General features: G+C 44.6%; 1 protein-coding gene across 2 annotated transcripts in view; it reads left to right on the top strand.

Annotated features, from left to right (window-relative positions):
* Slc6a2 (solute carrier family 6 member 2) overlaps positions 1–13,408 on the top strand; it is a 44,717-nt gene that overhangs the window by 4,449 nt on the left and 26,860 nt on the right. For both annotated transcript variants that reach the window (XM_023721798.1, XM_004637012.2), the window contains exons 3-4: positions 6,256–6,387; positions 8,200–8,437. In XM_023721798.1, coding sequence (XP_023577566.1) covers positions 6,256–6,387; positions 8,200–8,437 — 370 coding nt within the window. The remainder of the gene's footprint in view (positions 1–6,255; positions 6,388–8,199; positions 8,438–13,408) is intronic.

The following is a 13,408-nucleotide window of genomic DNA, read 5'->3' as shown; positions in this document are numbered from 1 at the left end:
GCCCTTGTGGTTGCTAGGGAAGCACTTATTCCACTGAGCCATCTCTCCGTCCACCCCCTTCTTTTTCCTCCTACTTCTTTTGGAAACGTGCTGACTGCTCTACACTTTACTTTGTGGTCACTGTATGGCTTTGAGCTTTGAAGGGACGTGGATGTGAATCCAAGTTTGGCATTTTCTAGAAATGTGACCTTGGATAAGTTACACACACCCTCAGCCTGAGCCTCAGTTTCCTTGTATGAAAATGGGAAATAGCTTCTACACCTTTCTATGATGGAAGATAACACTAGATAATATGTGCAAAATGCTTGAAATGGGGTCACATAATAAGGGTTCAAAAATCTTCATGTTATTCTTTTTCTGTTGTGTGATGATTTTTTTTTTTTTTTGTGGTACTGGGGATTGAACTCAGGACCCTGCACTTGCCAGGCAAGCAATTATTCTACTGAGAAATCTCCCCAGCCCTGTGTGATGACATTGACCACAAACTAAATCTTCAAGTGGGATCATATCCTGATTGTGGAGGGAGAAGAATTTATCCTCAGAAGAATTTGGTGAAGGTTAATAAGACTGAATGGTGCTGCATAAGCCTGAGGACTGAGCATGGTAGAGAGATTTGAGAAATAAGAGTGGAGCTTTGTTTTTTATGCAGACAGCCTAACCTTGTCCAAGCTGGAATGGGATTCGCATTCCTGCATGAGCTTCCACAGGTGTCAAGAGACACTGTGCTTCTAAGTCTCCTGTGGACTTCCCATCTTCTTCAGGCAAGCTCAGGGTGCTAGGCTTTTGGGAACTCTTTCTGGCCAAGGTACCTGGGATTGAGGTGGTATCTGGTACAGAAAAGTAGGGATCCCCAACTCTGTACCTCCACAGTAGCCTGGCTGCTCTGGATCTTCCACCCTGAAGCTTTCAGAGCTGACATTGATTGTTCGGTTTAGATGCGCAATGAGCCAGCCAGCTGGTGTGGTGCTCCAGCTGGCCAGTTTGCACAATCTTTTGCAGGAATGATGAGAAACATATCTAGGATCTCAGTCTGGGGTCACCACATGATTTGGCCTATTAACTGAGTTGGCCAAAAGATCTGGAGATGATACAGCTAATGAAGGCCCCAACAAAAGAGGATTTATTGGGGAAAAATGTTGCGTTCTGTCCTTCGGGTCTAAACCCAACTGCTTCAGTGAGGATTAAAACATAGGGCAAACCTGAGGTGGTGGTTTAGGCCCTATGACCTTAGCCTTTGGGAAGCTGAAGCAGGAGGATCACTGAAAGATCAGGGCCAGTACAAACTACACAGCCCTTGGGCTTTCATTAGTTATGTAACTCACTTCTGGGATCTGTTTATTTAGGAAAAAAAAATCATTTGTTAAATTCTTGCTTTATGTCTGGAATACAGAGATGAGCAAATGACAACTCCTGCCTTTAGAGAGCTTGTAGTCTACTGGAGATAACCTAAAAGTTAGTGCCACTTTAATTCTTTTATTCTATTGTATCCCAAATGAGGAAGGTGAGGTTCTGTTTGGCTTTCTGTGGATCATGGTCCTCTTCACCACATAGTTCTGAACCCTTCAAGCACATGACTTGTTCCCTTGACAGAGACCAGAGAGAAAATTGGAACCCAAAATAACTCAGAAGAAGTAACCCCCGTGCCAGTTTCCCCGAATTGTACCCATTCTTCTTGTTAGATGCACTGGGCTTCATCTACTGGGGATTTAGTATATTTCCTTTCTGAGCCTGGTTCTGGGTCTCAAGTCTAAGGCATGGGGTTAGCAGGAGATGTAGATGCAGGTGAAGCTGCAGGAGTAGGAGTGATCCTTTATTTCAGAAAGGCCTGTTTTCATCATTTTGTGTAGAAGTCCCTCTTATGACACCAGGATTTGTGCAGTGCAGATGGCTCAGGAGATGATCTTAGCTAGTCCCTGAAGTAGCAAAGACCCCATTTGGGCTGAAGTTATAGGGATCTGGAGCCAGTTAGCAGGGCACTAGTGGTCTTCCAGGGCCCCAAGAGATCAATCTGGGGCAGAAGAAGGATAGAACAGGTTCTAGATTCCATCATAACCCCAGAACAGGGTCTTTGTGCTGCCGTGAATGGTCTGGGCTTGGTTTGTTACAGAGAAAGAGAATTTTCCTGTACAAAGGGTCCTGGGAACCCGGTTATGACTGGCAAAGCCTCTGTGTGGGGGACTCTACACTTAATGCTAAGGGCAGAAAGGGAAAACTCATAAGTTTTGCTCTGTACAGATAGGAAAGAGTGGAGGTCCGACAGCAAGCAGTAGATGGAGCTGCAGGAGAGATTTAGGGAATGGAAGCTAACAGTACTGACCAGTGGGAGAGATGAACAGTGGGGAAGTTATAGCCAACCTTTGTTGTGCTCACCAGTATTCTTGTTTGGTTAGAAGAGGGAGAAGGGCTTTCCATAGGATGACGACAGAAGGGGTCCTAAGCACTGTCTGAAGATCTGTACTGCGAAGCCTCTGGCTGGTGCACTTGGCTGTGTCCTGTAAACAGGCCCAAGTACTTTTGGCCACACAGGGAGCCTTTACTTGCTGTCTCCAGTTGACAAAAGTGAGTCCCATCTGCCCTGTGAGTGATAAAAGGGCACAACTCCCATGTACAGAGCCCTCCAATAGTGTCTGGATCTTCACCTCTGCTAGCTCCAGTTAGTACACCAAACCAGTGCTCAGGTATTATTGACTTGATTTACAAAGAAAGGGGCAGCTAAGGCTTTGAGAAGACACACTTGTGCAAGGACTCATGGTTGTAAACAGCGGGGCCAGGATCTGGAGGCATCCTTAGCTCCAGGTGAGGGGACCTTTTCTGGGCCCTGGCCAGTAGAGGGCCTTGCTCTCTTCTCTTCCTCTTTCCACCCAGAACACTGCCTCCCATGTATACCATGTTCCCGGTACCCAGACTCTGGATTCTTCTGTGCAAAGAGCCCCAAGCCCTCTTCTGAGTCTTCATGGCACCCTTGCTTAGTTTCTTCTTCCACCATGTGTTCTGCACTGCAGGTTTGCACAGCCCCAACTCTGAGAGGAACCAGAGGCTAGTTGTTTGCAGGGATTGTGGACAGAGCTTAAACACGTGTGGATACATATGAAAAAGTCCACCTGCACATCCAAAAGCCTCTGTCACATTGCTGGGTGGAGCTTAGGTGGTGAAGATGGAGGACAAGGCCAGTAGGGCTCTCGCTGGATAGTCAGATTCCTGCCCAGGGATCCAAGAACTGAGGATCCCAAACTTGAACTTTATGATAGAACCGTTGCAAAGGTCTCTTTGCCAAAGTGGGAAGATAGAAAGTGCTTCAGATAATTGTGGCTTGATTTGTCATCTTTATGTTGACATGAGGATCATAGACCTCCCTGTGTGCTGTTGCTCAAGCCCTTCCAGTGTGGGGCAGGGTCCCTGTGGGCAGCTGTCTCCTGACTGATGTCTCCTCCCCCTTTGCCCTTCATTCACTATGTTCCTAAAGGTTTGGAGAAAGGGGGACAACCTTGGCTACTACAGTCACCCACTAAACTTCCCTTCAGTCACAGGTGGTGGTGAACAGATGGGCTGCAGGCTTTGTGACAGCTCTATAGGTTTCTACTTCTTGGCTATTGCAAAATGTGGCCAAGAAATGTTGTACCCAACAGCCACATCTCAGGGGAACTTCTCTCATTCCTCAAGCCCTTCCTTATACTCCCTCTACCTTCCCCAGTTCCACTTCACTCCTGGGCCACCCCACTTTTTACTGAGCATTTCTCAATCCCTCTCTTTTTCTTGAGGTTCCCCTTACTTGCACAGGTGACCACTTTAGTGATTGTAGGGACCACTGATCTCTTCCTGAGGACTTGACATTTGCACTGAGGATTCTTAAATCCTTCCTTGGCCAGTTGGGATTTGATGGCATGATGTCTGACTCTGTGAGAGTTGCACTCATAAAATGATGCTTTTAAAGAAACCTAAATCCATTTAAAAGTGAACCTGAATCTCTTTCACAGTGGATGTTTCCTTTCCTTATAAGATGTGTGTGTCAGTGTGCAGAAATCTAGGTGTACCCTTGCAGAGGTAAGCACTTTGTCAACGTATGTGTTTGGGGGGATGGAGTGGTGCAGTCCCTTGTACTGAGTGCCTTACTTGCTAAACCCTGCCTGTATTTTTTCCAATTCTGCCAGTCAGCCCAGCACCAGCACAGCCAGAGCAGACCAAAGCCAAAACAGGATTTGAGGTTTCTGGTCCCTGATCCTCCCAGGTCTGTGTGAGGTTGGTTGCAGCTAACGCTGCTACATATGAAGTATTTCAGGGCCACAAAAATGTGGCATGTCTGAGAATAGCAAGCTAGTGACTTTTAGGAGGGTTAAATCCAGCCATGGCTTCACAGAGCCATTGTAGGCTGCTTCTCAGCAGACCTCAGCTAACTTGACACCCATTTCTAACTCTTTAGCCCTGTTTCTTTCTGCAAGGGAATGTGAGCCAGCCAGCTGGTTGGTGCCACAAGGGCCACTGGTCAGTTTTCTGGTTTTCATTCATACTCGGCCATTCTTTCATTCTTGAATCTTCTTGATCTGTGTTCGCTGGAATGGATCTCTGACTGGCCCACATCAAAGTCCCTCCTGGAGGAGACTGACTGGCTCTGTCAGTCTTTCTTGCCTCTTTAGCCTCCTTTTGTTATGACTCTTAAGGAGTAAGAGAAGAGCGGCTCTCAGACTGGGCAGTTTGCTGGCTTGATGGTAGTACTGCCTGGAGATTGCAAGTTGTGAACTTGGGCCAAAGCCAGATACTGAGTTAACTGGTAAATAGATTTCTTCCCTTCCTTGGCTGTGCATAAGAGAACACTGAGCTGCCAGTGGGTCAGCCCAGTGACGGCATCGGAGCCGTGGCTTTTTCTTTCCCTCTTCCCTGGGGTCACTGACTTCAGTCTTCAGACCCATGGAACTGTTCATGACCTTACTTTCCACCCCTCCTTCTGGCTCTTCACATCCAAGAGGAGACGTAGGTGGGATTTAGACAGATATAGGTTTGTAACCAAGCTTCATACCTTACAGTTTGGATAAACAATTTTATTTTTCTAAACATCAGTTTTCTTGCCGGTAAATTGGGATCCGTGGGAGAAGGAGCTGGAAGTTTTCAGCCTAATCTGACATGGCAATGAGTTCCCTTGCAGAGGCAGAAGCCACCAAGTTCACCTGAGGCTGCCAGAGCACACTGAGAGTTGACTCTAGAACTATGACACTCATGGTTTCACTGGATTTCTCCCAGGGATTAGTTTCCAGCCCATTGCCCAGGAAGGCCTGGAGTTTCTGCCATGCTCTGGGTGGGCATCTGCCCTGGTCAGAGCCTTGAACTTCTCTTCCCTGTGCTTTAGCCTTTGCCTGTTAACAGTGTAAATCCAACTGATCAGAAGACATAAATGTGAATCTTACTTTGCCATGTACCAGTAATGCCAACAAGCACAGTCAATTATCATCTCTGTCTCTTGACTGCCTGGCTGCATACTATGTTTTTGGGCTGCTGTGAGACTGTAAGATAAATTCAGTGAGGACCAACCACATGGGACATTACAGTGATAGCTACTGATATCCATATGAGCATATTAGAAACCTACTCCTACATAGTTTTAGGCTCTCTCTGGACTCAATATTATTACCTATAAAAGGAAGGGTCTGGGTTAGTTGACATTCTCAGAGTGATTCCCAAAAGCTCCTATGCTTACAGGATTTGGTAAGTGCTACATTTAGAATTTTCCTTGCTGTGCTCCATAGGAAGTCTGACAAAATTAAATCTATTTAAAAAGGACTTGGGGAACAGCTCAGCAGACTAAGCACCTGCTTAGGTCAGCTTAGCAGACTAACTTCCTGCTTAGGTAAGTGCAGAGACTGGAGTTCAGTCCCCAGCACCGCATGTCTTGTTGATCCTGCTCTGAGGGCATGCTGAGCCAGTGTGGTGGTGCATGTTTACAACCCCAGCACTAGAGAAGCTGAAAGCAGGAGGATCACTACAAATCTGAGCTGTATAATGAGGTCCTACATAAAATACATAAAAAACAATTAATTTTGCTTAACCTAGACTTTACTAACTTGAAAATGGAACTTCATTATTATGACCACAATTACTACTAATATCATTCTATGGTGATTTGTTTTAATTGCCTATCATGAAACTCACCCTGGAAAATGGCCAGGTGAATAGATGAACAGGGACCCCAGCAGCTTGTGTTGACACTGATCAAGCACTTTGAGGGCCTGGTGTCTCATAGCCCACACTCTGCTTCTGTGTCTCTAGGTGCCTTCCTGATCCCATACACCCTGTTTCTCATCATTGCTGGGATGCCTCTGTTCTACATGGAGCTGGCTCTGGGGCAGTACAACCGGGAGGGGGCAGCCACAGTGTGGAAGATCTGTCCTTTCTTCAAAGGTAAGCAACCAGCCTGGAAGAAGTCAAAGGTTTTCCCCAAATTCTTCCATATTGACCCAAGGAAATCTGCTCCAAAGGTGTGATATAAGATAGACCAATTCTCTTGTGAGATTCACAAGTATTGATAAGGTCAAGAGCAGCCACTATTCAGAGTCACACAGAGAGTATTTTGAGTTGAAAATAGCATAGAAAGTCTGGAAACCTGGACTTCAGTGACAGCCTCTGCCAGCTATGTGACCAGAATGACCCTATTTTTATGCATGGGAAATACTTAGAAAAGTGAAGAACTACCCAACATACATCCTTCTACTCTCTCTTCTTGCCACCATGGCAGGCATCATAAATTGATGTTGGATCTTTTCAAGCTCACACAGAAAGCTGCTTCCCATGAAATTCTTAATACAACAGCCAGAGCTGATTGATTACACCTGGGATCTCAGGTGAGCCTACTTGCGTTTGGATCTTAGTAATAGTCATTCCTTCGCTCTGGACAGCTGGAAGCACCAAGCAGGACTTAGAGCCTCCCAAGCAGAGGTTAGAGAGCCAGTGACAATGAGGGCAAATGTGATTTCCTACAGCCTTCTCTGAGCTTCAAGCATCTAGAAGTATGTTCTGTATACTTAGTACTATAGTAAATATAGGCTGGTGCACACATCTTACAGGACATATATATTATTATCTTTTGTGTTTAATTGCTGTAAATCCAGCTCAAACTGACATCAATATAAAAGGGACTGTCTTAGCTTACATTAACAGTGAAATACAGGGCTAAAGTCAGGTACAGTTTATTTCAGATGCTCAAATTATATTGTCTGGAACTTCTCTCAGAATCTCAAGTCTATTTTCTTCTATGTTAGGTTCATTCTTAGATATGTTGTCAATTGTTAGCAAAGATGGCCATAAACAATTGTAGACTTAAATCCTACCAAGTTTAACAAAAATACCTTATACATTCATGGCTTCGTTAGCGGTCCTAGAGAAGGTTCTCATTGGTTTGTCTCAGATTATATGCTTATCTATTAACCAATCATTGTGGATACAGGGAAGTGGCTCTCTGACTGGTCATGCCTGTGTCATGTACCCATGACTAGACAAAGGTTTCAGGCAATTACTCTTGTCCAGACCTCACAGGCTATGACTTGCTTAAGGATAATCCCTTAAAGCAATGCTGGGTAGGCAAGAAAAATATTGTCTTCTCTATGATAAAGCCACAGAACTAGTCTTAATGGAACTTCTCATACATTCAGAAAGGTAAAATATTTGCCATGAAGCAGGTGATTAAGCAAAGGAGCCACAGAGCAAACTGAGTGAGTTGATCTGGTCAGGGTCCCCTGGAGCTCACTCACTCTGATTGGTGAGTTCTTGATTAGGGTTTTCTGAGAAGATCCTGAAGCAAGGACTTAAGAGTATCAAAGTTATTTGGGGAAATGGTTCCAGGAATACAGAAGGAGAGGCAGCCCATAAAGGGTATGTCATCAGGTCATTTCTACCCTGGATGAGGAGACAGAATATGAAATATTCCACCATGTTTTTCTGGACAAGGTGTGAGGGAGTTAAATACTCCAACTCCTGACACAGCTCTCCTGCTTGCTGGGGCATGACTCCCAATAGGTGGGGAGAGAGGGCTCCTGGGCAAGAGAGAATCAGAAAATGGGATGGTGGGTGTCTGTGGAATGTGGCAGGACTCTGACATGCTACCACAGAAAAGGTGAGGCTTAGATGTCAGAGAACACAGTGGTTAGAGCCAACTCCTCTAGGGTAATGGCTCTAAGGCTGGGTCTAGGGAAGCCAAAGTTCTGTATCCCCACACAGGAGTTGGCTATGCTGTGATCCTCATGGCCCTCTATGTTGGCTTCTACTACAATGCCATCATCGCCTGGTCGTTCTACTACCTCCTTGCCTCCTTCACTTTGAACCTGCCCTGGACTGACTGTGGCCATGCCTGGAATAGCCCAAATTGCACTGACCCCAAGCTCCTCAACAGCTCCGTGCTGGGCAACCACACCAAGTACTCCAAGTACAAGTTCACACCGGCCGCAGAGTTTTATGAGTAAGTCACGAACTCCTTGTGTTGCATGCACTGAGGCCTGGGCAGGATCTGAACCAAACACCAAAGCAAAGCATGAGAGAAGGAAGTGGCACACAGGTCAGCATTCATGCTATAAACTGAGTTAGAGGACAGGGATGCAAAAGTGAAGGAGCTGCTGGAGTAGAACAGGAGAGTATAGAGGGAGAGCTGACAGCCCGGCACTCAACACAGGTGAGAAAGCCAGAAGATGTTAGAAATAGATGTGCCCTTCAGGATGAAATGAGCACGTTGGAGAAGAAAGCTTCCTTAAGGAATTAAACCAGGGATGTAGGGGAAGTTGACTATGGAAAGATAGAGAGCTTTAGCTGGGGAGGGCAGGAAGGCCTGCCAGACATGGTGACACAGGACCTGAGATGTCCAAGTCAACCTAACCATGCAGCTGTCCTCTGGCCTATCTTCTGCTGATGTCCTTTGAGGGCTTTCATGGGGAAAGTATTGGATCAGGAAAGCAAAAATTAAGGCAGGCCAGCACAGTGAGGAGGCTTGAGATATGTGATATGAGAAGGGCTCTGGTTGCTCCTGGAAGACAGCAGATTGGTAAAAACTAACCAAATGAGGAAAAAGTTAGGATGATTATATACATAGAAAAGTTGTAATGATTGTACACTTATTTGCCCATTTTCTGTTGTCCATTTTCTGTTGCCCATTTTCTCTAATGGTGAGACCTTATATAACTAGGAAACTTTTGAAGAATTTTGGCCAGTTGGTCTGGGAAATATCCTTCAGTTCAAGTTTGTTATTTTGTGATTAGATTGAGGATGTGCATTTTTGACAAGAAAAGCATGAAGATGATTCTTAATCTTTCTTAGTGCATCTTGATAGGGAGACATGATGTCAGCCAATATCATTACCTTGTTTTCATGTTATGGTTTTTATTTCATTATCCCTTCCAGATTAATTGATTGCCATATATATATATATATATATATATATATATATATATATATATCAGTATTGCTTCCTATAAATTTACTTTATTCTATAAAATAGTCCTTAACCATTGTTATTTTCACCTGTTGCCCTTTCCACTCTGTCATCACTTCTGCATCCTTGTATGTCTTAGAGGAGGGAAATAGTCAAATAGGTTTTAGTCACCAACTTTTAAATATTTACTTTGTGCTGTGTTGAAATTGTACCATCAACTATATCATCTGTCACCTACTCAGGCATAGGTGAGTCCCATGTGAGCAACCCCAATACAAATGTTAAAAAGCACAAAGTAAAGGTTATAAACTGTGAGGCAGAACAGATAAATCCCACTAGAACTCCAGCCTCAGGGTTCACAAGATCTAGAGCAAAATCTCCACACAATTCCACATATCTTGGGCCTTGTAGGCTACTTGATTCCCTGTTACAAGATCTTCTTGTTTAATTTTGCCCTTTAAATTAATGAAAGCCATTGGCTGACACATCACATCTGAACAGGCCATAATTCAGATTTGCCCAGGGGCCTGTGTAGTTTGCTGATTTCTTGAATATAGCAAAGTTTCCCAATAAAACTTTCTAAGATAATAGGAATGTTCTAGGTTGGCATAGTCTGACACAATAGTTACTCATGTGGTTTCCAAGCAGTCATAATATGATGGTCAGTGACTGATGAGCTGAAAATTTAATTTTATTCAACTTTAATGAATTTATACCTCACTAGATACATGCGACTGACCAGTGGCTACCACATGGGGAAACACAAGAATAGAGCCTGAAAAACATGTCAGGGACTCTCTGCTCCATCCTATGGATTTCCTAATCCAACTATCCAACACTGAGTCCTGAGTGTTGGGAATCTGAAGCTATCCTACAATCATTTCTATTCTTGCCATCTTGGTGCAGCAGGACCCAGGAGGGTTCGTTTAGTTAAAAATGATCTCTGGGAAATCTGGTGTCTCCAAAGTCACAGAGTGTCAGTGTCCTCAGGACACAGGAATGACCCTCACTGGGCCATCAGGGAGAATTTACTAAAGGTCCTTTCCAACATCTGTACGTGCCTCCATCTTCCAGACCTCCAGAAGACAGGTCCCAAATTGTATGGGCCCGTGGTTGTGCTCAAATGGCTCTCTAACTCTTCAGAGATCAAAACTACTCTTCTTATTTAAAGTTAACATCTGGTATAAGAAACCATATGAATTCCTGTCTTCTTCACTGACATACAAACCGCTAACCACTTACCAGGAATATCAGATCCTTTGCCAGCCTCTTCATAGGCATTAATTTGACTGAAGCCTTGTGCCAATGTCCTAAAGTCTGTGAATCATATCCTTCCTGTACACACAAAGAGGCTTCACAGATGAGACAAAAAAGCCCACAGCCACAAGGCTAGTTCTGTGCAGAGACAAGAGCTGGACCCACATAGCACTTTCCCTTGCTCATGAAAACCCTGAGACCGAATGTCTGGTTTAATGCTGAGTCTGGTGGCCTCACTCTCCTCACACTGGCCCCGGCCTTTCCCAGCAGCAAAACTGCAACATGTATCCCCTTAACCGCTGTGCTGTCTGTGCTATAAGTGACTATTATTATTGAGAGATGTTGCCAGTCAGACCTGTATTTATCCATTGCTTAGTTTTTTCTTTCTTTCTTTTTTGTCCTAGCCATGGTTCTAAGTACCTGTACTATACTATCTTTTAAAAAATGACCACTGTTGTCTAAACTTATTCTCATCTTCTGCATGGAGAAATGGACACAAAGTAAGAAATGACTCGTGCAAGGCCATCCAGGTTAGAAATGACCTTAAAGTGAGTTTTCACCCAAGTAGTCAGGGTTGAAGTTCAAGAGTTTCTGAACTTGGCTGCACACTAGAGTCAACTAGAGGGCTGTGAAACATACTGCTGCCTGGATCCTGCACCCCATAGACTTGGTCTCATATTTCTGGGCATAGACAGACGTGTGGATTTTTATTAACAGCTTTTCCCACAATTCCAATGGGAGCCAGTGTCAAGGGACTTGCCAAACTGGCACTCCCTTGTCTCAGACCAAGACAGCCATAGGGGTCATGTGAACATCTCTACAGTCTCATGTCATGGAAAATCTAGGGCCTCTTTCATTCATCTCCCAAGCAGATCCCAGGAATGTTAGAGAGCTTTCAGGTGGACGTATTAAGTCTTCCTATTTTATGAGTGTGGTTTAGACAGGGAGTTGGTGAGGGTGGAGGGCAGAGGGGCTGTCCTTCCCTGGGACTGGTTCCATGCTTTCTTTCTTATCCTCTCAGGGAGGAAAAAGTATGGTTTTTCTTTGGCTCTTGGCAATCTCAGTTCTTATAAATCAAAATAGAAATAGATGACTTGGTCACTTCTAGAGTTGTTAGTATCCCATTTCTGCTGATGTCTTTATGGCCAGCTTGTCTATCCCAGCAGAGACATCCAGAGGAGGGAGAGGTGAGCTGGGTTTGGAGATCCTGGTCATTTTGATTGCCAATTTCCTCCAGGCCCAGCTATGAGCAATATGTGGTGAAAGATAGGATAGCTTTGGCTGTAGGGACAAGGAGTCTTGGGGATTTTAGAGGGAAGAAGAGTGGAGCCTTAGATCTGCAGTCTTGTGCCCTAGACACCTCCCCTCTCCTCTCCTGCACTCATCCTCCGTGCCTGCAATCTTTTAGCTGCGCTGAACCAGGTCCCAGAATCTCTTTCGATCCAAATGCCATTTAATTCTCACAGATCACAAAGGTGGAAATTAGTCCCATTTTACATATTAAGAAATTGGAGTTAGAGGCATGTGGCAGAACCAGGATATGAAGTCAAATTGTCTGACTGAAGGCGTGCACCCATGTGCAGCCTGCCTTCTGCCTTTCTCTCCTGTCTTATTAGAGTGTCCAGTGGGGTAGTATTCTGGATAGGCAGACAGGGTTCTTTGCAGCCAGTGGTTAACCTATTCTTGCATCTCTTTCTCACCTTGGCCCTGCCTGTGTGTCTTACAGAGGTTGGCACTAACTCCCAGGCTGTCTCTACATTTCTCATGGTGCAGGGCTCTCTTTTGTCTCTGTGTTCCTGCCTTAAAACCACTCAACTCAGCTTGTTAAGCCAGAATTGGGACTTCCAGTGCCAACCCTGAGGTGATCAGATAATTTTTTTCTTCCCCAAAACCTCCTGGCCAATGCTGTTACCATCTTGTACTCATTTAGGGTAATAGAATGAATGTATCATTCAAGAGGACAAAATCCTATTCTCTCCAGGCTTCCAGCCTGAAGCCAAAGAGCCCACAGCTCAAAAGAGATTCTGAGGTTCTAACTTTATCTGGGAAGGGGCATTTGAGGGGAGCATGTGCCTGGCAGTAGAAAACGTCTCTCCCATGCCATCTCCTGGTGCAGGGCAAAGGTCTCCCATTTCCCTTGTGCTAAATCTCTGTGCTTTTAAATGTCAAGTGAAAGATTGAGCCTTTTTGGCCCTTAGGCTTTGGAAAGCCTGGATAGTTCCTCTAATGATGATTCATTTTCATTAAATTGTTGGAAAACTAAAACAAACCCAAGTTACTTGTACCAAACCCCATAGTTTGGGCCTCTGAGAAGAAGAGGCTAGATTCTCATTTCTTCTTCTGGCAGTAAGTTTTGGACTCAGGGAACTTTTTACTGAGGAAATATCTAGACTGAAGCTCTGAAGTGGCCTTCAAATGCATGTGAGGTCAGCCAGGCCTGGGAGGGTGCATTGGAGCCATCTGTTTAGTCAGTAGAAGAATTTTTAGAAAGCTTCAGGGCAAGCACTGGTGGTTTCGTGACTTTTTCATGATTTTAATAATGAAAAAAGGGAAATAATGATTAGTGCCATTTAATACTTGGTTCATAAAGCTATGGAAAGATGAAGAATTAAGCATCAGGGGGGATCAGGATGTTCTCTGTCTTTGAGTATGCCAAGCCACCCTTTCTCTTTCCTTTCCTTTCCTTTCCTTTCCTTTCCTTTCCTTTCCTTTCCTTTCCTTTCCTTTCCTTTCCTTTCCTTTCCTTTCCTT

Source organism: Octodon degus, unplaced genomic scaffold, assembly GCF_000260255.1.
Source record: "Octodon degus isolate 3935 unplaced genomic scaffold, OctDeg1.0 scaffold00085, whole genome shotgun sequence".
Lineage (NCBI taxonomy): Eukaryota > Metazoa > Chordata > Mammalia > Rodentia > Octodontidae > Octodon > Octodon degus.
The sequence above is the reverse complement of the archived record's forward strand: the minus strand, read 5'-3'. Positions and strand labels throughout refer to the sequence as shown.